Source organism: Cyanistes caeruleus, chromosome Z (genome assembly GCF_971803275.1).
Source record: "Cyanistes caeruleus chromosome Z, bCyaCae1.hap1.1, whole genome shotgun sequence".
NCBI classification, from domain to species: Eukaryota; Metazoa; Chordata; class Aves; order Passeriformes; family Paridae; genus Cyanistes; species Cyanistes caeruleus.
Genome location: NC_141732.1, coordinates 28601445 through 28618451, shown reverse-complemented (window position 1 = coordinate 28618451; position 17007 = coordinate 28601445). Strand labels below are relative to the sequence as shown.

The 17007-nt window shown below is 41.0% G+C and overlaps 1 protein-coding gene across 2 annotated transcripts in view; it reads right to left on the bottom strand.

The window, feature by feature from the left end:
* SUSD1 (sushi domain containing 1) overlaps window positions 1-8690 on the bottom strand; it is a 41672-nt gene extending 32982 nt beyond the window's left edge. For both annotated transcript variants that reach the window (XM_086869621.1, XM_086869622.1), the window contains exons 1-6: window positions 8560-8690; window positions 6646-6777; window positions 5057-5212; window positions 4236-4388; window positions 2727-2903; window positions 633-809 (exon numbers count right to left, since the gene is read on the bottom strand). In XM_086869621.1, the coding sequence (XP_086725747.1) occupies window positions 633-809; window positions 2727-2903; window positions 4236-4388; window positions 5057-5212; window positions 6646-6777; window positions 8560-8620 (856 nt within the window). In that variant the 5' untranslated portion in view covers window positions 8621-8690. The remainder of the gene's footprint in view (window positions 1-632; window positions 810-2726; window positions 2904-4235; window positions 4389-5056; window positions 5213-6645; window positions 6778-8559) is intronic.
* Window positions 8691-17007: the final 8317 nt, after the last annotated feature.

Below are 17007 nucleotides of genomic sequence, written 5' to 3'. Positions count from 1 at the left end.
TTCTAATGTCTCCTAATTAAGAATATGAGCCCAGATTTAAAAAAAAAAACAAAAACAAAAACAGAAGAGTTTTTTGGTTTTGGTTTTGTTTTTTTTAAATGTACCTCTGTGTTTCATCTTACTGATGGAGCTCTTTAGGCTACATTTTTCCAAATCTCTAAGAGCACTGTAAGAGACTTGACTCATCTCAAATAGCAACAGCATGTCTGAGGATTCAAAATTTGCAAAATTTGTCAAAATATAGGAATTTTGAAGGTATGTTAATAACTAACAGCAGTTTGATTTCTGATAGAGGCTTCAATGGCTATCAGAAAAGTAGAGTGGATATTGAACTGGAAAAACGTTAGCAATTTAGGCTGTATTTTCATCTCATGCTAATCCCAATGCTTGACATGCATTGGGATTATGTTCTTGGAATGTTAACTTCTAACAATTTATTGCAACTTCATTAGCAACACAGATTAAAAAAATCCAAAAAAACCAACCCTGTTCAATATATGGTTTTCGTTTTGTGACAACTTTCTATGCCAGAAGATTGTATAAACTGAATGCCCAGAGAGGATGACCGATATTTATTACAGTGATTTAAATGGTATCTATGCTAAATAAATGTGAAGGCAGACTTTATTTACCTTTGCACACCAAATCAGGGCCATCCCACTGTCCTTTGGCATTGCAGACTGCAGTGTGACTGCTGCCTGCCATCAGGTAACCATGATCACACTTGTAAGTAACTTCACTTCTGTATGTGGTCCCACCCACAGATGCTGTGGCATGCGAAACAGGAGGTGGAACCCCACAGTCCACACCTGAGGAGATGAAGGAAGAGGAAGACAGACCTGTTAGTCAACCAGCAGGAGCAATGACAGCTGCACTCACATAAATATTTCTTTCATCTTCACCAGCTAGCCCTCTTCTCCTGTAGCAATGCAACATTTCCTCAGGTCCTCTGCAATATTCCTACTATGACTGACAGTGCTGTAGCTACTCCAAACATCTGCTTCCAAATAAAAGAACCAACAAAACTCTCCTATCTTTCTCTCAGAATACCATGCTAAATCTGTGACTCCCTCCTCAGTCTAGCTGTTGTATAGAGAAAAGTCCTGGTTTTCTTCTAAATCTTTAGACTCTCCTGCTTTGACAAACCTGATTACATCTGATAAGGTGGTTCTATACCATTAGCTATGAGCAACACTCAAAGGAAAGCTGATGAGCAGAAACTGCCTTTAGAAAGCAGAACTTTAAAAAGCGCACGAAAGCTGTAAAAATTAAAAACCATAGAAAAGGTTACAACATATAATACAAAAGTTTCCTGTTATGGCAAGAGTCTACATAAGGCTTAAGCAAAGAAGCCAACATGCACACACACACACACAAAAAAATGAAGCACTTGTTCAAGGTACATTTACTAGTATTAAAAAAAAAAAATAAATCAGACTTTCTGGTTTTACAAGAGAAATCCTAATTGAAAACCAGGAAAAGAGCTTGCAATACAAGGAGGAAGTAAGTTTGACATTTCAGACTTTCAGCTGTTTCTTGGTTTATCATATATTTTATTTCAATTAACTATGTGCTAAGAAAGTCTGACCTGACCTACTGTTTGATTGTAGAAATTTAAAAAAAAACATATGAAAAAACAACTTTTGAAAAACATTAGCAAAAAACAAATATATCAACAACTCACAAGAATTGCATTCCTCAGTCTTTCCCTAGGGACTGCTTGAGACTTGAGGCACTCCCTTTTTTCAAATTCATTGTCCTTTATTTATTTTGGGGGGTGGGGGGAAGTGTTAGTTTCATTGTTTTATAATTGTTTTATCTTTTCCTTCTTATGAATTTCTTGTGACGGTATTTTGTTTTTCCTAGCCACATTGTTTTACTGCCCTTATTTTGATTTATTCACTTCCCATAAATGTTACATTTCTATCCATTCTCAGAGGGGAAAAAAACGAGAAAGGGAAAGAATTGGAAACCATGAGGACTGTTGTCATTTCAGAGGAAGAAAAAACTCTCTTCACTGAGTGACAGTGGCAATTTCCAGGATGACAACTCTCCCCTGTAGAATTGCTACACACAGCGTATATTCTGCTAGCTAGCACTTCAAGTAGCAATTAACTCCTACAAAGGCCAGCTACTCACAGGAACACAAAAAAGAATCATGCACCCTTAAGCAGTAATATTGCCAGAAAATGGATGATTAGAACACCAAAGCCAGTGTACATTTTAAAGACAGTCATAGGAAACTTAATGCTTCAGGGATGTGGAAGTGTTTGTTCACATACAAATGCTCTTAAAATTACGGAGACTACCCAGAGCTGTGGAATGCTACGATGCCTCTCTTTTGCATCTACAGCAAACCTTCAGACAAAACTTCTCAAGGTGTCAGGAAAATTGATGTTTTCATGAGAGGTCAGTGATGCTTTCCAACTCAGTAGCCATTAAATGCTAAAGAAATCTAGTTGTCTTCTGTAAGCCTCAGCTCACAAGCAGAAGGACACACTGCAGTGTCTGTAAAAATGCAGGAAGCAGCAACAAAAATGTCACTACACTAAAGAAAAAGGTAAACAATAACATGTCCTTTTACTTTCTTCTTTTTCTGCAAATAACCAGATCTTGAAAAAACATTTCATTCAGATTGTAGAAACAAGTCTATTATCTTCACAAACACACTTCCCATGCATGAACCTCCTTAATGAAGAATTTAAGAAAGATTTAAGACTCTTCACCTTTACAGCTTAAAGTGGCAGGTTCCCAAGTTTCATTTGCAGTGCAGTATGAGAACTTTCCTTCATTGCTGTAAAACCCTTCTTGACACTCATAATGAACTGCACTTCCTGGTAGCAAGCTGTAGTTCCCCACAATGTAGCCATGCTTCATTTCAGGAGGGGAACCACATCCGATTTCTGCAAAGAGACTGGGTTGAAAGGTCTCACAGTACATAAATCACAACACCTGACCGCTTTAAAATTAGCTGAACTAGATGGTCACATCACAAAATACACCCGATCTGATGAATCTGAGGGGTTGCCAAAGGGGTAGAATACTAGATTTGAAGAAGTGTCCTGGCCATAGTTGGAGGAACACAGGGAAGCAGTTATTGAGGTACACCCTTACTAACATACAGCTGGAGCCATTCACAACACCAAAGATGAGACACTACAATGTGATGGTTCTTTGCGTGGGCCAGTCTCATTACAGCAGTGGCTGAATGATACTTCAGCATCAGAGGAAAATATCAGACGCCAGTGCACAGCTTTATTTCCCTGTGCATGGGAAAAATGAAGCACTTGGCAGTGGATAAATTGAAAAGAACTGTTCTGCCCTCCAAATGCTTCATCTCATTGAAAAGGCCTGCATACAAAAGCAGCACTCCTCCAGCACATCTGTTTGGACAGGGCTCCCTTGTGCAACTCTGCAAGAAACACAATCGGTACAGACACTCTACTTCACCGAATACAGAGGAGCGAGTCAGTCAGATAAGAAGCAGGGTTATCAGCAATTCTGGCAAACACAGCGGAGCACTCCAGTCAGAAAAACTGAACTCTTACGGGCTGTGAGCTTTACTGATGGTTCTGGCAATAATTCAGAAATAAAAGCTGAATATAATCTAGGCAGCTCCTTCCACCTGGGATGCCTGTGTTCATTACATACTCTGATATCCACAGCTTACACTGCTATCAGTTTGCATCTGTGAAAATTTTCACTAAAGATGGATTTTCAAAATGGAAACTTGGTTTTGGTTGAGGTTTTTTTGTTACAGCAACATAAGCTGAACCATTTATTTATGCAGGTGGCATAGCATGTAATAAATAGCTAAACTATTGTTTGAGTATTTCTCTCCCCTTGTTTTTTTTTCATTCATCTAAGCTCTCTTATCAGACACCTAGTCTCTCTTCTCTTCCCCTTTATGTGGTGTGATTATATAAACAACTGGATTACAACACACTTCCTTTCTACTCCGAAACTAACTACATTACTTTCATAACATTATCAAGCTTCTGTGACCCAGCACATCTGAAGCACTGCTGAGAACCTGTAGGAATATCTGGCGTTGACTCTGGGATCCTGACATCACTGGAACAAACTGAATACAAGAGGAGAAAAAAAATCATACAGGAAGCAAAGTCCAGAGAAAGGGTTTCTTCCCTGGAGAAGCTCAGGCCAGAACAGGCACTACACTATGGTTCAACATGTGATTCTATACGCTAGCAAAAAGAGCATCCAAAGACTCTCACCTTTGCATGAAACTGTCTTTCCATCTTGATGAAAAGAAAGCTCTCCAGTTTCTAATTTATAACCATCATTGCAGTAACACATGTAGCTTCCTTCTGTATTCACACATCTTGCATTTTGACCACACAGTCCAGACTCCTCACATTCATCTATGTCTAAAATTTCAGAGAAAAGTAGATGCACTTCATAGTAGGTTTTTTTTTTGTTTTCATTAAATAATATAGGGCCCAAGCTTAACTCTTTCGTGAAGAGTTCTACATAGATTCTCACAGCTCTTCTAGGAAAACAAAGGAGTTTATCATTGTCTCATCTTCAAGCATCTGGAAAGAGGACTCTTGCAATTTTGAACTAGATAACTAGTTGAAAGCTAGCTATCTTTAGAATTACTGCTGGTTTACTTGACAAATAGTTTCCAATGTTATATGATGTTCAAACAATTCCAGAAAAATCCTATATCCAGACATCTCTTGAACAGTTACAACAGTTCATCACTAACAAGGCTAATATTCTACACTAAACACAAAAATTACAATCTGGGGAATGTTAACTATCATCCTATTTTGTTAATCTAGCTGCTGCTGCTTCATTAAAGATCTTCGTTTGAATGAGACAGTGAAGCAATGATTTGTAACATGGCAGAGTTCCAAATGGAACTAATTCATAGCTGTTAGGAACCTGGAAGTCAAACAAGCACATCAACAACAAGTAGTTCTCTGATATAGTGTCAGAAAAGAAGTTCTACAGTGATGGGAAAAAAAAATACTTGTGCAGTAGAAAGTTAAGTTCCAGATTTGTCATGCTCAGGATTCTGTGTGATGTCTACCTGTACAGTTCGTGCCATCATTGGGAATAAATGTCTTGTTGTTGTTGGAGGCTCGGTATCCATCAAGGCAAACACAGTAAAAACTTCCATGTGTATTATGACACAGTGTATGATTTCCACAGATTTTGCTGGCTCCAATCTGGCATTCATCTTTATCTGTCAGTACAATTGGAAAACATCAGAGAGAGATTAAGAAATGTGGAGTACCCTCCCCCCTTCACTCACGCACAAGTAACCAGACTTGTCCTTACTGATTTCCTTTATAAATTATTTGGGATGTAAACACTGCTGGTAAGCTGGAGAACAACAGAAATGGTTGTCCCTGCATGAAAATGTGAAAACACTTCATGACACAGCTTAAATTGACCTAAGAGTTTAAGAGCTGCTGAAACCAGAGGGCCCTGGTCTCTCCTTCCACTCTTCCTTATGGCATATACAAGCACAGCTACAGTCTGGGTACAGAATGGATCAAGAGCAGCCCTGCCAAGAAGGATTTGGGGGTGCTGGGGGTGAGAGGCTGGACACGACCCAGCCATGGCCACTCCCAGCCCAGAGATCCAAACGTGTCCTGGGCTGCATCCAAAGCAGCGTGGGCAGCAGGGGAGGGAGGGGATTCTGCCCCTCTGCTCTGCTTTGGTGAGATCCCACCTGGAACCTGCATCCAGCTCTGGGGGCCCAGCACAGGAAGGACATGGAACTGCTGGGGCAAGTCCAATGGAGGCCATGAAGATAATAGTCGGCTGAAGCACCTCTCTCACAAGGAAAGGGTGAAGGGGTTGGGGGTTGCTCAGCCTAGAAAAGAGAAGGCTCTGGGAGCCCTTATTATGGCCCTCCAGTGCCTAAAGGGGACTTTCAAGAAAGCTGGAGAGGGACTTTGGACGACATCCTGTAGTGCTAAGACAAGGGGGAATTGCTTTCAACTGGAAGAGGATGAATTTAGATTTGGTATTATGAAGAAATTCGTCATTGTGAGAATACCAAGGCACTGGAACAGGTTGCCCAGAGAAGTTGAGGATGCCCCAATGCCCAATCCCTGAAAGTGTTCAAGGCCACTTGGATGGAGCTCTGAGCAACTTGGTCTTGTAGAAGCAGTCCCTGGCCATGGAAAGGGGGTTGGAACTGTGTGATTTTTAAGGTCCCTTCAAACTTGAAGCATTCTATGATTCTGTGTTTTTCCTACAGCGAGACACCTGAACTCTGTGCAGGATCCAGCAGCTGCCAGAGCTGTGTGAAAGAAAGGCAAGAGATGGAGAGCAGGAGATTGTTGGTGAGGGACCACCCCCTTTAGGCAAGGTAAGCTGTTACACCGAGACACAGCATTTGACATTGTTCTTTGATTCACATTTTGATTCATACGTATAAAATGGTCTAAGAAGGGCACTATCAGAGACAGTAACAAAACATTAAACGCTTCTGAATGTGTAGAAATCTTTTGGTGAGGAAAAACAATCCAAATACATTCTGTGGGAAATTCTGCCAAGAAATGACACAGTTTTTAGCCTGCTTTGAAGAATTCATTGAAACTGCTTGAGAAGGAGCATTTTAGGAATTTACAGAGTTTCTTTCCATTTTGTAAACAGGCAGCCTACCTTGACAATGGGTTCTTCCATTGCCTACAAATCCATAATTGCAGATGCAAACACTTTTTCCTCCACTTTGCTGACATGTTGCATGAATGTGGCAAGTTGCACAGACATCAGGAATGGATCTGTTCACAATTGCTTTAAGGACAAAAAACCACAATTATCTTTTTTGTAAAATACCTTGTGGCATGGTAGGATAACCAGCACAGAATTCAAAGCGGAGATAAAATCCAGTCTGAAACACATGGATAGACTACTATGTCCCCCAGTCTCATCTTGAAACTTGCAGGAAAACCCCAGCTATTGTATGAAAAGACTAAAGATGAAAAATAAACAGAAAAGATTCAACAAATAACTACACTGATCATTTTTCTTCATCCTTCTCTGACAACAAGGAAAAGAGCTCTTCAGTAATCAGAAAGGTTTAGAAGGTATACAGTAAGCAGCTCTACCCAATATTATTAATCTTTTCTCCATATGCATTTGTTTCTCTTTTGTCTTTTTTTCTGTTTCCTCTGCTTTGTTGTGTTTTTTTCTGTTATTTGCAGATAGACATTTGGGATACTTTTCAATCTGTTTGTATCATGTGTCAGTATGGTAAAAGTGTTACGCAAAAAAACGTTGTGAATGCTGCCAGGAGTAAAATGACTTATAGTAAAGTAATTTTAGAAATTAATTTATATTAAACGTGGTTGAGAAGCACACAACCTAATTTACTACAGTTTGACAAGGCTTTAAATATACACAAAATTAGAATAAAATATAATTTTTTTCTCTTCTTTGTATTCATACTTTCAGGGCATTAGGTTCACTTTCCTCCATTTTCTCGATAAGCTCTTTTTATTATCACACATACCCTCACTTTCCAAATGACTAAAGTCAGCATAGATGACATTTAATGTAGATGAAACATGCTCATGTTAACACCTTTTTATATTTTAAGATAAAGAACTAATACTGCACAAGCTGATGTCTGATGGTGCTTGACAGAAGTATGGAATTTTCTTACTTTTCTAAGATAGCTGAAATTGATAAGAATACTAACATCACTGTATATTTAGCTTCTCTGACAAAATTTTGACCACTCTACAATGTCTAAATACATAACTGGAAGGAGAAGGCAGCTGAACACTCTAGTATTTTTATGCATCAAATTTATCACTGTGATAAAACTGCCCTTCCACACGTGCAGGATGTCAGTTTTACTCACAGTGCATTTATGAGTTCCTTCAGGCTGTAGAAAGCACTGCAGAATCCTACTCCTAATTATCCATGTTTTCATATACTTGTGTGCATGTGCGTTTCTGATACGAACAGAAAACAAAAACTGCCGGCATGCGACGGCAGCCAGCACAGATGAGAAAACTGAATTTACAAACAGCCACGGAGAGAACTTTCTTACAATATCTCCATCTTTTGATAAGACACGGGAGTATCGTCCTCAGACTGTTGCTTCAGGAGTTAAAAAAACGTGTTTCCACCCTCTGCCTCCCCTTATTACTACAGCTGAAATTTTATTACTTCTTTGTCCTTCACAACACCCGATTTATCTTGCCAGCACTACAGTCACCTCAATGTCTTGGTCCTACCCATGTGCTGCCTCAGGCGCGGCTCCCGCCGTGGCAAGGCCCTCTCGGCCCGGCAGGACACGAGGTCGCTGTCACCAGCTCCGCAGCAGGTGTCGAGGAGACACCAGCCGGCGCCAAGGACCGCACCCACCGCCGCTCCCGCTGCCTCCGCCGCCGCGGGTACCATCCCCGCCCCAAGGGATGCTCCGCCACCATCGCCGGGGGACACTCGGACACGCACACCAGCACGGGCTGCCCCCACCACCGCCACCAGGAGATCCTCCACCACTACCAGCAAGGGCTGTCCGGCTCCCAGCTCCAGCTGGCAGTCCCCCCGCCCGGCCGCACTCACCCCGCGGCAGCGCCAGCAGCAGCAGCAGCAGCAGCGGCGGCGGCCCCGGGGCCCGGCCCATGTCCCCTCCGCCACCGCGCCCTCGGTGCTGCACGGCCCCGCTGCCTCTGCACGGCCCTGGGGACGGAGGGAGGGACGGGAGCCGAGGGCAGGGCAGGGCAGGGCAGGGCAGAGCCCTCGGCCCCGGGAGGAGGGCGGGACGCCTTTATCGCCGCCGCCGCGCCCTCGGGCCCGCCGGGGCTTTCGCCCTCAGCGAGGCCCCTTTCCTCCCCGGCCCCACTGCCCGCAAAACACTCTCTTTTCTTCCCTTTTTTTCTTATTTTCCTTTTTTGTTTTCTTTTCCTCTCTTCCCTGGCACAACCCCTTTCCTTCCCGGGGACGCCGCCTCTGCCCCGGCCGGGCAGGTGGCAAGGCTGATAAGGGCTGCTGCTGTCCCTAGCCCGGGGCCGGGGGGAGAAACGGATGGTAGGATTATTTATGATTCCCGGGAAGGGCGGCTGGACAGACACACCTGTCAGAACGTGGGAGCTGTAAGCTCGGCAAGCGGGGCCGAGCAGCTCCGCCTGTCCCCGGCGGGAGCGCCGCAGCCGCCGGCCCGCACCGAGCTGGAGCATCAGTCCCGCCATGTGCGGAGCTGGTGCAGCCTACACCGCCAGCCCCCAGTGCTCCAAATAAAGCAAAGCTTTCTCACTGCAGGCCTTAGACGACGCCCAGGTGAATTCCCAGACCTCGGGTTTAGACAGAGCCAGTAGCGCTGTCTAAAATAGAGTTTTCTGCTGTAGAAGAGAAGTAGTAGCCCTAGCGCTCATAGTCCTCCTCATTCGCGTCTGTGAGCTCACATTTTAGAAAGCTGCATAAACTTATTTTCATCTAAAAATGGAGTTGCCCAGTTACCACAATAGAGGAGTGCCACGGTGAGGAATCGCAGAAGCCTAACAGGAAAGTATAATTAGGCATATTTGATAAAACTAATGAGGTTCCTGAAGAAGTTTTGCTCATGTGCTATGGTGACTTTTTATTAATGCCCTTGAATGCTAAGTCTGCCCAGTCCTCTAACACCACTACTTTTAAGTGACATAACCTGACCTTTTACTGCTGTGTAACAGCAAACACCAAATTATCGTGTCTGATTTCAAGGGACGCAAACCCCAGTTCCATTGAATTATCAGCTTTATTGATTTGTTTACCAAGTTGCTCTCTTCCAGTTTTTGGTTTGTTGTTTTTTGGTTGTTCGTTTTGGGTTTTTTGTCTGGGTTTTTCTTGTTTGTTTTTTGGTTGTTTTGTTTGGGCTTTTAAATTTCTGTTCTGCCTACTTAAGCATGTATACACTTTTAATCAGTTTCTGCTGTGTTTATTCATCTTGCCCAGATTCTTCAGCAGCAGCCAGTTACATACAAGTGATCCTGCTTTTGGACATACACACTACGGATGTCATTACTGCATATTTCTCCCTTAAAATTACTGAAATCAGAAGCATGCATTCTCAGTGGTGGTAAGTAGCTTATCATTATAAGGAATGGTTCAGAGAGCAATTGTTCTGCACAACATATTAAAATGGTTTGGAAATTAAAATTTTCCTCTTCCGTGGCAGCCCGCTGTATAGCAGACATACTAATCCCTGCAATTTCTACTGTTCCTTTCATATAAAGTAGTGGAAGCAACGTTTTATAATTATAAACACCTCATCCAGCAAACAGGAAAATATTTTTGGCACAAAGCCTGAAGAAATACATCATATTTATAAAGAGAACAAATTAAAAATTGTAATAGAAATATTCCTTAAAGAAAGTAACAATGATATGTATCAGCTGAAAGAAGTACAGGACCTAGACTGGAACTAACCCCCTTGGTATGTTCCTGTCTATCGTGCCTCAAACAGACAATTAATTGCTGTTTAAGACATACTTCAGAACCAAATAATTAAACTACACACAAAGGCTACTTTAAATTCAACGCATGGTAATAAGAAATAAAAATGTCCAAAGATGTTGAGAGGTTATTTGTTCTGTTTTCTGCTCTACGACAAAGTCAGCTTTGTGATTCCTGACATACTTGTCTAACTTGCTCCTTATGCTGACAATGATGTAGAATTCACAGCATTTCCGAAGAACCTCTTCCACTGCTTCAGGTTGGAATCCACCAGTGCAATTCATCACAGATCACTTATGCCCTGAGGTCACCTGCCCAAGCCATAGATAATTGGTACAGAAAGATAAAGATTCAGGAGGGTAAGGCAGACCGGTGTCCCAACATGATGATCCATAACATCTTGGGCAAATCTTGCTTGTTACACGGAAAAATATCCCTAATGAAAACACAGACTAATATCTACCTATATTTTTTGTTCTGGACAGGATAAAAATTTTACTATTTTCCTTGTCAAACCTAAAGGAAGCCTAGTTTGTAATTACAGTGTTTCCTTCATCCCTAACATTAAATTACCCAGATATGTATGGTATAGTGTAATACTGGTATGTACCAGTATTTGCCTCAATTTTTCTTCTTCATGAAAAGAAAATAGTTATCATGGTCAAAGTGATTAAATTAATCCAGAGATGCTTGGAAGTCTCCTGTACATTTTTAGCTTGCAAGCATCTCAATGCAGATAATTGAAAATCAGAAGGACAAGCTGGATTAAACATCTCCTCAGCCACCTGTATTTCTTCTGTCTCCTTTGCAGACAACGAATATCATCATGTCATCTAAAACTTCGTTTTTCTCTTAAGGATTTTTGGCATAGAGTACATTGCTTATTTTGACACGTGAAGACGAAATATTTTATACTAATAGCTCTTTCAGCAAACACATTTTTAAAAACACAGCAAACATCTTCAGCCAGAGTGAATAAACGTATTTCATTCTTGTTAACAGATCACAGCTATTCATAGTGCAGTTGCATTCTCAAACAGCTTCCTATCAAGTGCTTCTTTCCAACTGGCAATGAGAACAGTAACTACAGCTTGATGGAAGATTCATTCTACCTGAATTCTCCCTCTCTTGCCTATTTAGAATTAATCAAATAAATATCTGGTTTCTGGTTACCCACTTGGTTCCCAGAATAAGAAACATCGATTGTTGAAAATAACTCAAAACATTCAGAAATAACTGAAAAGATTGGCTGACCTTCTTCAGTTCCTACTGAAAATGCTTCAGTAAATACAGTGCAGAAGTAAAGCAGTATCTTGTATGAATTTTTTTACAGGAAATATTATCACTCAAGTTGTTTGCAGTATTTCTGTCTGTACTCTCAGGGTGCCTATGCCACTGTCTCAACTCCCAGCAGACTAAGTCAAGATGAAAATGCAAATGAGATTTCTGCAAAAGCATCGGATACCTGAATTTGAACCTTAAATATTGAATACTTCTATACAATTTGCCTAGAGGATAGGCCATGGAAGTAACATGCCCTGTACATCTCATGACAAGGGCACAGTAGGTGATAAAGCCTCCTGACAGTTACTGCTAATCAGAAAAGCAGCTCTGCAGAGCAAAAGGGCTGCTATCTGTGGGTTATAGCCTAGGACACCACACTGGGCTTTGCCGTAAACCCACTAGGAGCTTTGATAAGATACCCCCCCTCTGCCTCTCTTCACTTTTCCCTCTCACTTGGATGTGTAACAGGGATAGTATTGCCATGTAATTGTGTATGGTGCAACACAATTATGTTATGTGTTTTATAATAACAATGTGTATGGTAGAAGCTTTCATGCCACAGCAGTCTGCCCCAGTTCTCCTAAGTTTTTTAAACACAAAGACTTAGTGTATATTGGTTTATAGGGGGTGTCCTAGTGTTGTCAGATCTTGGAATGTCATTCAAGAATACTGCTGATAGCCATTGCTTCTGAGCTTCATGCTGTGCTATTATTTTGAGGGTTGTTCTGACAGAAGACCACAGTTAGGAGGAAAGAGGCAGAGAGGCACAAAGGAAAAGTTCGGACAGTAACAGCACCCCCTTCATACGTTTTAAAAATAATAGCTAAATAAATGAAAAGTAATGCTGATATTTTTTTCAGCTCTGAGTAGATGAACAGATATATTTTCCTTTCAGATCCTAAAATATCTGCTAAAATCTGAAGAGAAAGAACTTGGCAACAAGATTTATACTTTCTTCTCTGCTAAGCTCCCCAGGCTCACAGGGGTGGTGGCCTTTCTATTGCAGCAGCATCAAACTTAAGAACTGCTTGTCAATAAGGCAAAAATTAATGACAATATCTTTGAGAGGTACAGGAAAAAACCCAAATCCCACTGTCTACACAATTAACTTTGTATTATCCTTCTCTCAACATCAACTTTGCTGTATTTATGGGCAAGATGAGTCTAAAAGTGAGTCTTAAAACATTAGATTGGAAATATGGTAACTTGTCAAATTATACTATCTATGAAGATAAATTCCATATTTGTGTCTTACAAGTTCCTGGTCATCCTGCATCCTGAGCATGTTCCTGTGAACCTGCTTTAGCCAGGAAGTTGAAACAGATGATTTCCAGAGGTCCCTTCCCACCCCAGCCATTCTGTGGTTCTGTGACCAGAGGCAATAAACCAAACCATTCTGAAGCTGTTCAGGTAGCTGGGGATTCTTTTGCCATGGCTTCTTTCTCTATGGGCCAATATTTCATCACCAGGCAATCACAGATTTGCATCCTCACTGTGTAATGGGAAAGAAAAGGAAATCTAGTAACCAAACCTTTCATAGTAAATACCTCAACCTTCACTCTCAGAGTTGTTCTGTAAGCAATTAAACTTTTACATGCTGTTTATCAAGTTTAAAGTAGCTGGTTTTAATCTCAATTAGAAAGTACCTTAAATTACTGTATTTTTAGAGCCTGGAAATACAAAGCCAGCAGAATGAATTGCATTTTAGATTCATAAAATTATGCATTCATTGGCATAAAAAAAGAGAGTGCTTTTGTTTTGTTACAAAACCAGCACAAGCTCTGCTCTTTGATCTTGGAAAATTAAATTAGGTGTAACTCCATTATTTCTACATTTACTGGCAAACAGAGGAGAAATACACCATGGGTGATGACATTTCTGTGTTGTTATGAATTGTAATAAAGATTTAAGATAGGCATTTTTATGGAAATAAAAGGCCACCAAGTCTTTTTATTTTTTTTTTCATTCGAATTGCGAAGCTGAGTCTTATTTATCTTCAAATACTATCTCCAAGAAATCAAGTTTGTCTTACAATCACAAAACCACAGAATGGGAAAGGTTAGAAGGAAGCACTGGAGGACCCTGGTCCAACCTCCCTGCTCGTGAAGGGTAATCTGAGAACACATGGCACAGGATTCCATCTAGATGATTCTTGAACATCTCAGCTGAGGGTAAATTCCACAAATGCTCTGGCAATCTCTTCTAGTGCATTGTCAATCATACTGTAAAGAAGTTCTTTATGTTCAGGTAGAACTTCTGTGTGTCAGTTTCTGCCTTTTGTCCTGCTACTTGGCATCACTGAGCAGAGCCTGGCTCCATCCTCTTAACACCCTCCCTTCAGATACTCATACACATTGATGGGGTCTCCTCTCAGATGTTCCTTCTCAAGGCTGAACACACCCAACTCTCTCAGCCTTTCCTCATAGGTTAGATGCTCCAGGCCATTACTCATCTTTGTTTCCCTTCAGTGGACCCACTCCAGAGCTCCATGTCTATCTTGCACTGAGGGCCCCAGAACTGGACGCATCACTGCAGATGATGCCTCACCAGGGCTGAGCAGAGGGGCAGGATCACCTCCTTCAACCTGCTGGCAATGCTCCATGTAACCCAGGATACCATGGGCCTGCTTGGCTACAAGGGCACCACTGGCTCACAAACTTTACATATAGCAGAAAAGCTTGACATTTAAATAATGTAAGCCTATGAGAACTAAATGATGACTGACCATTTAGGCCTGCACAAGGCTGAGAATTTTTTTCTTGCTATGTGCTATGTCAATCCACTGGCTAATGACAATTACAGATGCCTTATTCTACACCCATTTGGTGCACAATGAGATGTACACCAGAGGGTGTTTAAACTTTGGCTGAAGGCACAGCCCCATAATTTGGAAAGTAAGAAGTTATGTGTATGTCAGTTTAGAAGTGGAGTTGTTTAGACTGGATCCTAGTCTTTAAAAGGGACAGAATCAAGATTAGAAACAGCAGGATTCCCAAAGTTACATTCAGCATTTTAATCAAGTCCAGTGTTTCTAGGCAATTGATCTCTAAAGTTATCAGCAATTTTCCTGTTAGGTTTCATGAGACAGTAAGTGAGTGAGATATCCCAGGCAAGACAGGATGCTGCTGCTAGCATCTTATGGTCAGGCCCTTCAATCGTAACCTCTTCCTTATCTATTTTCCTGTTGATGAGAGGCAACAATGACCTGAAAATATTTTTGAAGGGCCTTGATTAAAATCATCTGCATTAAAAAAAACCTAAATGAAAAAATACAATCTTCCCATAATATAAAATTGGGAAAATCCAAGCCCTGCAGAATAAGTACTTTGTGTAAAAGCTAGAGGTACACAGTGATTGAACAACTTCCCCAAAGAAAAACTGCTCACACAAATAGCACAGTTCTGCACTAGCTAGTGAAAAAAAGAGCTCCACAAAGAATTCCAGTAAGTTCTCCGGGAATCTTACAAGCACATAAACCATGCCTTGAAGGAGTAATTAGCTCAGGCCATCTTGTGTCAGGCAAGCTTTAACCAGCAGTGCCAAACCAGAGCAGAAAGAGAAAAATACATTTATACTGTAACAAGTCTAGCATCAAGAAGTGTGGTGTTGTTTATCAACCTTCGTGTCTCTGTGGCTGAATCAACATTGAGCGATCTAAGAGCATGCTAATGCTTAAAGAGCATAATGCATGGTCATTTACTTTTGAAACAAACACACTCAACAATGATGGAGTTGATTGGGAGAGGTCTGCTATCAAAAATCTTCAACCAGTTCAGTATCTGATAGGCCAGTGAAGGCTCTGAGAAAGAGGATAAACCTGCTGAAACACAAAGAGCAACAGTGTAAACCCCGTATGCTTTTGAAAGATAATTAAAACCTCAGCAAGACAGAATTTTAAGCTGTTCAGTTGTAATGAGAACATACACACAAAAAGGAAAAGAGCATGCCACCCAATCAAATGTATGAAGAAAAGTTTACAAACCACTTTTAATAATAGATGTGATAGAAGAGACTGTTTGGGTAGCAAACTGGTTTTAGAAATTTATTGTGACCTTAAATAGAAAAACTGCTTTCAGAGATTTTCAAAATGGGGAACCTTAGTCACACAATTCACTAGATACTTCAAATCTGATGACCAGATGAGTTAAATTCTGCATATACAGAAATTACATTTTGCTGAAAGTACTGTGTTGCTGCTATTAAATCTCACACTGCTTTTGTTCAATTTGGCCAATTGAACTGGCAAATTTTTGTTCAATTTGTTCAATAGGAGAGAATTGGAAGAGGGAAGAAAAGGAAAGAAAGAGAGGCCAGTAATGTTGAAAAGTCAGCCAGTAACATTGACATGTTTTTTGGTAAGAACTAAACCTGACAACTTCAAGTTTTTGCCAGAAGTTTTAATTAGAAAAGAACCCACAACCCTCCTTTCCAGCACACACCCACATTGCATTGACTAAAACAGACCATGGAGCTATAGACAGTTTTTCCCAGATGTTCAACAGAATTCATGGGACAGAGCAGAGTTATCCTAATTTCCTTAGCCTTTGTCTTTTTTTTTTTTTAATCAAATTTGTTTTAAAAAGAGCTTCAATTTTCTTTTTACAGGCAGTGATACTTACTGAATGTATTCTCTAGGTGTGTGCTAGGCAGCACCATAGCAGGACAGAAATGGAACCTGTGTCCAACCACAAAGCTGTAAGCCTAAAGCATTATGCAATATCCTTCAGTCCCCCCTCCTTGATAAAAGTTTCCAAGTGTTGAGCAATGTGGCTTTACAGACCAAGATGAGCTCTGGAGGGAAAAAAACCCACAGGAAACCCTCAATAAAAACCCTTACAGACCCTTCATTGTACAAACACTATGCATACACAAAAGAGAGACAGTTCATATTATCACAAAATACTCTCGCTTGGAAGTAACCTTAAAGATCACATAGTTTGACCTGCCTGCCATGGACAACAACACCTTCCACCAGAGCAGGTTGCTCAAAGCCACATCTGTCCTGGTCTTCAACACTTCCAGGGATGGGAAGTCCACAACTTCTCTAGCCAGCCTGTTCCAGTGTCTCACCACCCCTGAGGTAAAGAAATTCTTCCTAGTATTTAATCCAAACCTACTCTCCTCTTCAGCTTAAGGTCATTTGCCCCTGTCTTACTGTTTCTGTGAAAAAGCCTTCTCCAGCCTTCTTCTATCTCCCTATGGTGCACAGCTAGAAAAACACTTCACATGGTAGATTTAATGGAGGAATTGCAGAAGGTATACTTTGCTTTCATTAAAAGCTCTGAGTCTCACAAA